This window comes from Tachypleus tridentatus, chromosome 6, assembly GCF_004210375.1.
Source record: "Tachypleus tridentatus isolate NWPU-2018 chromosome 6, ASM421037v1, whole genome shotgun sequence".
NCBI classification, from domain to species: Eukaryota; Metazoa; Arthropoda; class Merostomata; order Xiphosura; family Limulidae; genus Tachypleus; species Tachypleus tridentatus.
The window spans coordinates 74,668,367-74,680,442 of NC_134830.1; the positions used below are offsets into that span (position 1 = coordinate 74,668,367).

At 30.8% G+C, this 12,076-nt stretch overlaps 1 protein-coding gene across 3 annotated transcripts in view; it reads right to left on the reverse strand.

Moving 5' to 3' along the window:
• Positions 1 to 12,076, reverse strand: part of LOC143252818 (cell adhesion molecule Dscam1-like) — a 136,727-nt gene that overhangs the window by 66,122 nt on the left and 58,529 nt on the right. For all 3 annotated transcript variants that reach the window (XM_076505555.1, XM_076505556.1, XM_076505557.1), the window contains exons 2-4: positions 11,369 to 11,698; positions 1,981 to 2,139; positions 1,160 to 1,309 (exon numbers count right to left, since the gene is read on the reverse strand). In XM_076505555.1, coding sequence (XP_076361670.1) covers positions 1,160 to 1,309; positions 1,981 to 2,139; positions 11,369 to 11,698 — 639 coding nt within the window. The remainder of the gene's footprint in view (positions 1 to 1,159; positions 1,310 to 1,980; positions 2,140 to 11,368; positions 11,699 to 12,076) is intronic.

Consider the following 12,076-nt stretch of genomic DNA (forward strand, 5'->3'; position numbering starts at 1 on the left):
GTTAAAGTATCCACTAATAAATTCAGAAGACACGTTCAAAATCTGATGGGTAACATAATTCATCGAGTAATAAATTGCAGTCTAATAAAAAAAAGTGACATTTAACTACAGAGTAAAAAAACAAATTGATGCACAATAATTTCTGTGGAATTGCCATTATTAGAAACTAATTTAAATGGGCTTTTTCCTGGGATTGAATTATGAAAACCTGTATGAATAAATGTAAGACGCCTTTTAGAACAGGAAACCTTTATGAAGCTCAACTCATAAAATATTTAGTTGGGCGACATATGGCTTTTGTTGAATGGGTTTTATCAAGTCTAATGATGCATATAAGATGGTCTTTATGAGTTGAACAACGTTTCGGTCTGTATGTTATGGTAGCGGTTTGTATCAGGCGTAATAGTGTATGTAAGGTTTGTAGAGCTCATCTAATTTTAAAGAAATACATGTGTTCGTGCAGTGTGTAAATATACAATATTTATATGTACCCGAAAAGAGAGAAGTTCTAACAAACTAACATTGTTGCTTTTAAATAATTTTCATGTAATTTAGTAAATACTATTAAAAACTCTTCTTTGATAACAGTTTCACATAAACACTGATTTTTTTACTCATTCTGGATATGATTTCTTTTACTTATTTAATGATTTTTTTCAGTGTTCACTGAATAATAAACTGAGTTCAATTTATACGTTTATGTAAAGTTTAATTACTATTTCTTTTGAAATAATAGTAATTCTTTATTCGATTATGTTGTTTTTTTCTGCCCAATAATTTTTCAAGTTCCATGTTTGGAAATAATACAATCCATAATTATAACTCCCAAGCAGAAGCGAAATGTAAGCGATATGTTTATAGGTAATAACCATTTGCCAAATTTATTTATTTATGTCTTATCATTTTATGAAAATATCATAAAACCATAGTAAATGTTATATTTTTTCAGTTCTATTATGAATAACAAGAGAGATGTTAAAAATATATTTATTAAATCTGGTAAGATTTGAAGTCAACTTAGTTGTTGTGATCTCTTCACAGCAGCTTTGTATTTTATTTCTATAACATAAAGTTACTATTATATCTTTATAGAAACTTGCAATGAAGATATAAAGTGTGTATCGTATACTTTTGGATAAAATAATTATTTCTATTTCACCTCTGACAATTAGTCGTCCACTAGAAGAGCTGCTTACAATTTTTGAGGTCAAGCGATGGTGAGTATGACAACGATAAATGTCTCTTTCGTCTTCTGGTGTCACATTTCTAATATATAATTTGCCCGAGGAGAGAACACTATACTTCCCTCCTAGTTGGATGAAAAATAATGTTATTACTTTAATGATTTTTGATGGTCAAATAAAATAAGTTTTGTTTTTGCTTCTGCGAACAGTGTCAATAGTGCTAGCATTTTGTATTTGTTTTTTATTCATTAACTGTTGTTAAACATTATTGCAAGGAATATAAGCTATGGAACTAATTGCGAAACTTCTAGAATACAAAATGACAAATTGGTGATTCTTGGTTGGGTTGATTTTTCTTATTAGGAAATACATGGCGATTAAATGACGGACAAAAACAATTATAAAATTTTGCAGATCGTTAAAAGATGTTCGTGTTTTATTGTCTGAACAAGTACTTATTTTAAAGTTTTAAGATGGTTAGTTGTATAATCATATTTATTATTCGTAATTCTCGTTTTAAGCCTAATCAGAAAATACTCCAAATATTTTTCTCAACCTAACGTTTTCATATATTAATTATGTTTATGCAGACTATAGGTTTATATTATTTGGTTAACATTACTTTTTTCCTCAGATGTAAGTTTGTGTTAAAACTGAATGATCTATTAATAAACGTACAATCTAGATACATAAAGACGATGATCTATAGTAATATTAAAAACATTTTTTAAAGCACAGTATTTCTTGTAGTACATCTCACTAGTTTGAGCATTGCTTGTTTTTTAAATTTATTTACCTTGTAAATTTGTTGATGTCAATTGTACTCCATTGTCTCTTTCCCAGGTGAATGTGACATAATCTCGAACAAAGGACGGCACGTGACATCTTAACACTGCTGTATTACCTCTAATAACAAACTCGTCAAATAATTGAACTTTATAATCCTGTTGTATTGCTGTAGAATATACGGACATAAATAGAAAGATTTATGTTAATTTGTACCAAACAGTTCACAAAATGTTTTTTGATGCTAATTTTAAATAATTATCTTAAACTTTGAGAATAATGACAAACTATAAATATGTACAATAAGGCTATCTGCACTATGTTCTTAATTTTGAGGTGATAAACTACAGAGAAGGCAGCTGGTCAATGTCATCCGCCATTAGTCTTAGGATTCTTTTATCAAATCAAATAGTTAGGTTATAGAGTTACTCTTATAACTCACTCATCGTCTCAGATTCACAGTCCAAAACTGGATCGGCCTTTCAAGTTAGCTATTCTCATTTTGTACAAGTCTAAAACTATCTATTCCAGCACATGTGGCTATTTATTTCTATAGTACTTAATAAAGAGGTGGAGCAGAATACAGGCCAGCAATTAACGGTGGTCCTGAGACCATATGTGCATTACAAATCCATCTGACTGATTAGAGTAGCTTACGAGTTGGCGGTGGGTGGTGCTGAATAGCTGCCTTCTTTATAGCTTAGTACTGATAGCCCTTGAGTAGCTTTGTGCAAAATTCAACAACTGAACTATCTAAAAATATTTTAGTTTGGTGGTGAACGCTTTGAACTTTTGAAATGCTAGACTGGATCGGCGGGAAAGCAACTATTCGTTAATCATGAAAAAGGTTTTTCATGTTACTTTTAGAGAAACTTTCATGTCTTATTTTGAGCTCTTTTTACCGGCACGCGCTATAGAAAGTGAGGCAAGACCACATTATCTGTGCTTTGTTTTTCGTATTTGCTGTCCTTTTTTCTTTCTCTATAAAGCCGCGAAATACACAGAAGACTCAAATTAAAATTATGCAGCGTTTTACCTAAAAACTGGAGACATTTATTTAGGATAATATATTATGTTAAGCAATACTGTTGAAAAAGGAAGTAAATGATTAATAATTATTAATAATTTAATTAATAATTAATTATAATAATTAACACAAATTTTAAAAAAAGCTAAGCTAGCTTCAATAGGCTTACCTAACTCCGTATACTGTTACTTGATATATAGAACCTTTAAAATAACATTGAGTTTTTATTGCAATGAATGTTAAAATGCTACGTCATTCATTAAATTAATTTGAACTCAGTTTTTAATCATTGAATTTGAAGCACAGTTTTATACACTACCAATTATCCGTTTTGGAAATAATATTTAACACTGCATATTTTTAATAAATATGAACTTCTATACTTAGAACTTAATAATCTTCTTTAATTTATATTAGTATAAAAATTATGCTATAAATGCAAAATAACATTCTTGCATAAATTATTTTTTCGGTCGATCAAAGTGAGTATGCATACATACAACTACCTTACAAGTGTGGGAGAACATTTTCCTTACTATATGTTTTACATAATTTTGTTTGTGTTTCAAGTTGAACTAGAAATATTTTGAAGGAAAGAAGACACTCAGTGTCGTCAGACAGCTCCACCCTCTTAAATACAAAATCTGTCAAATAACTCGATCTTATTATAATGGTTTATCTCAAAAGACTAAGGAAATGAATACATAAAGATTGAAAACAATTTTTAATAATTTTACAATATTTCAAAATATATAGTTTCAAATTTAAATAATCCAATAATTAAAGAAAAAAAAAGTTTTCACTTGATATGGAATATGTTTTAGTATTTTTCACTTATGAAACGACCCGGCATAACTCGGTGGGTTAAAGCGTTCGACTCCTAATCCGAGGGTCGCGGGTTCGAAGCTCCGTTGCGCTAAAGATGGTCGTCCTATTCAGCCGTGGGGGCGTTATAATGTGACAGTCAATCCCACTATTCGTTGGTGAAAGAGTAGCCCAAGAGTTGACGGTGGGTGGTGATAACTACCTGCCTTTCCTCTAATCTTACACTGCTGAAGTAGGGACGGCTAGCGCGGATGCCATCGTGTAGCTTCGTATGAAATTAAAAAAAACATTGTGAAAAATAGTGTTATTTTGAATTGATTATACAGTTGCAAGTACTTGCGACAGATTTAGTTATACATTTATTTTAATACCTACGTGTATTTCAGTTTGATGCATGTAGCATACATCGTTTGATGTGTATTGCGCAAGTCTCGTCTGTTCTTTAAGATTATAGAAGGTTCTAAAGAGTAAGAATCAACAATATATGTTTTATGAAAACACTACCGTACCTTCGAATATAGTTGAACTTTCGATAATCTCTCTTAATGAGTAAAAAAGCTAGCCAAGAGACAGTAATAGATTATTGTTGGTTAGTTTCAGTTAATCTATACTATAAGCTTTGGAAGCTATAACAGTGGTTAACGCTTATTTATCAGAAAAATACAGAATTTATAAATTTTGAACATTACGTATTGCTCTACTTCAGGAAATTAACCTTGGACGTTGGTATTTCAACGAGGACTTTAGATATCTGTTCTTCTCTTTGAAAAGTAAGATTGTAAACCGCGTTAGGCCAAACAAGAATAGAGCTAGCTAGCATTCCAGTGAAGTGAAGTACATCTATGTATCAACATAAGAGTAATATGCGCCTCGTGGACCTGGACCGTCGATGAAATGTTACGTTCCAAACCAGAGACAGGATTGAATATTGTTTGTGAGTTTATTTTTTGTATATAAAAATAGTCATTTGTGTTAACTATTTGTAACAACCGCCAATTATTTCGTATTTTTGTATATTAAAAACATTTGTGTTAAGAAAGAAAATTGTGTGTATCAATCTTGTTGACAAATATCATAAATTTGAAACATATCAATATTTAATTAACTTCTAAATTCAAATTGAAATTTCCGGTTATATGAAAACTTAATGCTTACCCTACGTAAAAAAAATAAATTGGAGACTTGTTCGAGATAAATTATAACAGGTAAAATGTTGAATAAAAAACATTTAATACAATTTTATATATCGGCGTACTTATAAAAGGCGTCATGATTACAAAAGGTGCAAGTCTTATTAACAATTCAGAAATTAATAATAAAAGTAATTCATGAAATTTCTTTTTATTATCCAAGCACAGAAACGTTATTATATATGCATGGAGGTGTAGAATATTCTTAAATAAGCGGAAATATGATAATCTTATCAAAAGTTTCAAAATTATCTTGCATGCAAGATCCATTCAGTTTAAAGTGCAACACATCAAATTGAAATCACTTTTAAGGGTAATGTAGTAGAATATGAGGTAGTAAAAGTAATATAGTTTGTGAAATATGTGATTATTATACTATACGTAATTTGATTTCTAAAGATTAAACAATAAAAGTAATAAAGACATTGGAATTTCTGCAAATTTTGTAACTTTAAGGTGTGTTGTGTTTTTCTTATAGCAAAGCCACATTGGGCTATCTGTTGTGTCCACCGAGGGGAATCGAATTCCTGATTTATAAATCCGCAGACTTACTGATCTCCCTCCCGGAGACGTAACTTTAAGGATTTAGCCAAATTAGGTGTCACTGTTAATTGATATATATATATTTTATTTTCAGATATGCGGCTATGTTCTGTTCATTAATATATTTTTTTATCTCTGCAGACAAATATTAAAATATGGTATTACAATAACATGTTTAGAGCCTCATATAGAATGGTGTTCTTAGGGAAATAGTATTACTTTAAAACTGATATCAATAACGAAATGTAGCTTTTTCTTCTTCGATATCGGAATTTTTCATTATTCAGTTTTTAAGAAAATAAAAATATAGTGACAAAATACACATGTTATTACGATCGATTAAAACATTATTAAAATTTAATATTAGGTTCAGGAATAATTCGTGAGCGTTTTTAAATAAGTTCATTCAAGCATTACATGCAAGACTATACAATATTTCAATGCATGAACACATTACATCCAAAACATTTATTATGATACTTTATTTCATGTAATACCTAGGTATATAGTATGCATTGTTTCAAACGAAATTGCAAGAAATTAAATGCGAAAAGCAGATGGTGTCGAAAATGCTCGATTTTGTCCACTTGACATTCCATTTAATGAGCTGAAAATGAAAGCAAAAATTAAAGACATATGAAAATCAAACACACCATCTATTAGAGCAAAGATTATCTACCAAATGACATGAAATATTTTGCGAAAGCGTTTCATTTATGAATATATTTTTTTAACTTGAAAAAACGCTCACGAATTATTCCTCAACCCAATATATCAAAATATATGAATAGCGTAATATACGTGAGATAAATAATATCATAAAACATTTATATTTTATCACGCAAACTAATAAGACATGCTATATGTCGTCGAACAAATTTCACATTGAAAAATAATCTATATGTCTATCTATTTCTATTGCTGCTCTTCTTTGCAAATAAAGAAAAAAATATTATTATAATTTTCAATGGTGGAATTTAAAACAAAGTACTACTTGAGGGAGAATTATTTTTATTATTTTGTTTATCCAAGGCCAAAAATTATACCCGACATACATAGAGAATTTGGTGATTTCTGAAGGAAATTGAAGAACTGGTTTTAAGAAACTCATATGTACATATATTTCTCTTTTCCCATAACTTTTATGCATTGGCCTTCATGGCTGTCAATAAAAATGATTGATACGCATCATTAAAGCCTTGCAGACAAATTGTATAGGTATTCCCTCGCATCCGTCAACAACCTCAATCGAATCAAGAAGGGAAGCTCATGCACGTGTATTAGTAAGAAGAATCTTCGCTTTTCTAAATGATTTTCCGTAACAAAAATACCACTCAACACTCTTTATGTCAAACTTTCTAGGTTTTTTAAATCCAATGCTGTGATTGTGATGTTACAGTAAAACTTAGTTACTTGAAACTTAAAAGGTGGATAGAGTGAAATGTGCTGTATATTAAAAAACTTTCAGGAAATTACGTGAATTAAATTGCAAGTACGAAAACATCTCACTGAGGACCACAGGTAAAATTTATTAAATTTAATTCTAAAGCTTAAGTTATTGATATTGTTTAGTCTTTCTGTTTCTCTTATTGTCTACCTGTTTTGAATAAGGACACTGATTTTTGCGCTGTTCTACGATATGATTTCAAACAGTTTCTTATACTAAATATATTGCATTCCAGAGAGTCAGCAGTTAGTGTACGAGGTTCGACTCCCCACGGTAGGCACAACGCAGATAGCCTATTTGTGTAGTTTTACGGCAACAAAAAACAACCAAAGATGTTTCAGACGCTGACTTTTTTTCTGTTTGAGAGCAAATAATGCATTTTCTATATAATGATTGAATACTGTTTGCGCTAAAACATTAGAAGGCAAGACACCGATCTTCTTTTCATGCAATTGGTATAATAAAGAACTTTCTGAAGCGTTTGTTGTATCAGTATTATTGAGAAAATGAATGCCGAGAGCACGACAGTTTAGGAGATATAATTGCGCGCAAAAATATTTACAAAGTAAAACAGCACAATGTATTTTCAAAAAAATTTCCTGTAGCGAGAATACGAAATATTCCAGAAAAACAGAACTTTCATGAAAATACCTTCGTCGATCAACACATATTAGGTCTATCGAGTTATGTATATATATATATTCTAAGTATCAAATTAAGATTGTTTCCGTGAATTAACGTGTTTTTTTATTCACGCGTGCTCACACATATACCAGCTAACTGGAGAGACTGTTGTGAGTTCTTATAGTGTGCGTGATCGCCGGAAATTTGAGTTTTAATATGAAAAGAAATCCCATCTACATGCTGATTGACTTGCCTTTTCCAGTTCTTGCAGTTCAATTTCTACTCTTTGCAGCTATACAAAGCTTTCTGCTGGTGAAGGGTGAATTTCTCAAAGTTCATTACTAATATTATTCCGTATTCTGCTCACTGGTTACTCGAAAATTAATGAATAAAGTAAGATTGTACGATGAACTAGTTAGTTATGAAGGATTGTAGCTTGGAATATACTTGAAATAGTTAATAGATTACCTTGTAAAGTACGCAGTTCATGTCCATTAATATTAACTATGACATGAGAGCACATATTCAAAACTTCTCTTACTAATCGTCACTTAAAGTATTAGGTCAACTGTGATGTAAGTTTAACAGAATAATTAAAATGTGTGTTATAAACACTTTTATTACTAGGGATAAACAGTGTGCAACTTCTGTCTTACTAAGCAAGACAGATATGACTTATTTGTTTTGATATGTATTAATTACCTTAAAAGTAATTTTTACTTTCAATAGCAATTTTATTGGTAATACGAGTTTACTAGAAAAAACATTTGAACAATAACATTTTCAAATATTTAACAGGTTCCTCACAAATAACTTGAGGACATTTTTGTTGAAAACAAAACAAAAACTACCCAATCTGTTTTTCTTTATATTGACTGAAATTTTTGGATATTTTTATTGACTAAAATTACGGCATTTCCCGCACTTTTTTAATATTGGGGCATCTGAAAAGTGATTTGAAGTAGTATGGTAACTGAAATCCGTCAGCGCATCACGAGCTTAACGGCCAAGTACAGGAAGCTTAGTGGATTTCAAATGGAACGCAGAGATATTCAGGAACCATTTATAACCACCTTGGTAGATATTGCTCGGCAAGTCGAGTATAATATTATGCCTCTAGCTGCTTTCAGAATACTCCTGTCTACTAATCCTACTGCTGACTATCGTGATGCTTCGACCTTCTCTACCGAATCGCTGGTAAAATCGACAATATTTCAATTGATAGTTAAACATAAAAATGTGATAGCAGAAGCATAAAAGGTTGGCAACTGCTTAGTTAATGATACAGAGGTCTAGCACCATTGATATATATATTAAATTTATTGCCAGCGGGTAGACCTCAGTATTAGCTAGTATGGAGACTTGAGGACACTGTATTTTACTTAAATCTTATCAGTTAACAAAGGAAAACTTGTCTCGAAAAGATACGCTCAAACCAAACTCTTTGATTTTTTCTATATTGAACTCACTTTTAATATTTAACAAATTGTAGTGTAACTACACCTATTGGCTCCTGAAGGTCGTGTTAAATTATCTATAATAACACAAAACCAGATCTTAATACATTTTATATTTTTTCTAATTCTCGTTTATAATTATGATAGTTATTTTTGCTGAATTTCGTTGCATGTAATAACAGTGTCCCATATAAAACTGCACATTTATTGTAGCATTATTCCACACAATTTTAAAATACATGTATAATAGCAGTGAATAAGATTCGAGAACAAAGTACACAAGTGTACAGTAGTGATTAACCAATATTTTCAAATATATCACTTTATTTGCAAGACATTTATAACAATGCATTATAACTATACATTATTATTCACATACACATGTGTACATGCAATTATGAATAAAATTAATAAATACATCTTAAGTTTATTTGAAAAATATATGAAAGTAATGGATTAATATTTATGCAACTTCAAATGTGCATGCACAATATTGGCAAAATTGCAAATTAAAATAAATGCAATAGTTGATCTCCTTATATGTTATTTCAGACCTGAAGAGAGGTAGCCATTACACCTCTTCTCTTACTTGATATATATACGTATAACAGACCAATGAAAATATGAGTAAGTACACATTTACCATCAGAAACAACTCAATGTTTTCTGTTGGCATGCAAATTTAACAAAGTGACATTTCTTAAGTTTAAGATTTATTTTATCCATCGCAAAGTATAGAAAGAAATCAATAAACGAAAGAGATACGTAATAAATATTATTTAGTCGGAAAAGTCAAATCACAGAAATTCTGGTAATGAAGCGTAAGTGTAGTTTATTATTCGGCATATAAAGTCAGGTAGAAGGAATTTGAGAGACAATTCCGGTGTCTTTCCTTTCAAAATTACTTGCAGTGTCACAACGTTCTGACAAGATGGTTGCTAAGCTACACTAAACAAAAATTGAAGCTTCTGCTCGAAATAGACACGCTGCTACAAGCGTCGTTCTAACTGTCGTTGCAGGATTTTCTAACGCTCGTGACACACATATATAGTATACGTTGAAATCAGATGTTCTGGAAAAAGTTAAGCTGCCAATAACAAACCAAAGAATGCATGTAACTTTTGAAATATAATTTAATAAGATATACTGAACACCAGAAAACTGTATGCCAACGTATTTAGATCCAATCAATTATCGAACTAGCTGTTATTGGTGAAATTTCCTTTGCAACATTTTATAAAACAAAATAAAATTGTTTTCTTTGCGGTAACGTCGATCGAAGTTCATTTTCTGCCCTTTATTTAAATTTTGTTTTTGTCGGAGATCTAGTAACACTGTGCTGATATTCTGGTTAAAAAGGTGATTTTTTAAGTTTGATATAAATGTTTTAGAATTTTAAGGTAGAATTATGCTCGAGAAGATTGTTGTTGTTTTGGATTGAGCACAAAACTACACGATTGATTATATGTGCTCTGCCCACCACGGGTATAGAAAACCAGATTTTAGCTTTGTATTTCCGCAAGCATAGCGCTGAGCCACTGAGGGGCTTTCGGGAAAAAATTACGTGGAAAACACTGTGAGTAGAAACGTCACATTTGTTCACACACTGACTGGTAATACAACTGGTCTTGAAAGTTTTAGTTATCATGTTTTTTATTTGACTGTAGAGTTTTTTAGTGGTTGGATCAGTATATCTCTGGTTGCACTTCATAAATAAAAGAATATTCAGTGGAATAAAATAAATAATGTTATTTCATACATGCTTTATATTGTCTTTTATTTTATTTTCTCCTTCCTGTACTGACACCAGGGGGAAAGAAAAAAGAGATATTTACTTCATTGTACATTTTGGAGTAGTTAAAAGTAAAATTTTATTTATTGATTATATACTATCGAACTATACTTAATGCAACATATACAAGTTTATCTATAGAGCAAAATACATCAAAGTATTTGACAATTCTTGAACAAACTTAGGTGATATTTAATAGAACTTTCTTAGTTTATGTGCGCTTTTCATTCATTAGTTATATTTAATTCCTTAACACTGAATAGCACTATCCATTTTTACCAAACATCCCGTGTCTGTCTAACTCGAAAATTGTGACAAATAAAAAGAAAATAATAAACAGAACAAATTATAGTTTGTTTCTTATTAAACACTACTGCTGTTGTTTCAAGAATAATTTGTTGGGGATCTTTTCCACTACATTTGTTTGAAACTATACATCACTTTAGTTGGTCTCTTATTATATCACGAAAAAAAACTCACACCAAAAACTTACATGCTTTAACTCGAACGTCTCGACTTCTTATTTTCCCGATTGTGTTGTAAGCGATACATCGATAGATGGCGTCGTGCACGTTTTGTTGGAAATCTTCTGCTCTAAAAGAGGGGAAAACAAGAGAACCATCCGGCTGGAAATGTCGTAATCCAGCTAAATCGTGCGCTTTTGTACCATCTTGCAAGACCCAGTCAATTATGGGGTTAGGATTTCCTTCAGCAGTGCATGGAACCACAGCTCCACTGCTGTTATCAAACTCCACTAAAACAGGCGGTTCTTCCAAAAATCGTGGTCCTCGATTTACTTCTTGTTGAGAAGCCGTTAAAAACCCTGAAGAAAGAAAACCAAATCAACGAGTTAGATTACTAAAATTATTTAAATTTTGTTGTTAAGTAATGTAACAAGTGTTTCTTAAAAATAATGGAAAATGACAATTATGAATTCACATAGCGTGCAGATTCACTTGTCTGATTATTGTATTGATATTACGAATTTAGCGTTAAGGAACTAAACTCACCGAAAGCGTCAATAATGTACGCAAAAATAAATATTTTCCAGAAATAATTTAGAAAGTAACTTAAATTAAATGTAATGAGAAATATCAAACTGGACACATAGCTTCAGCAGAACCAAAAGTAATACCAACATTACTTGTGTATCGAAGCACATATAATATGCTCTCCCAAATAACACTACTTTATTATATTT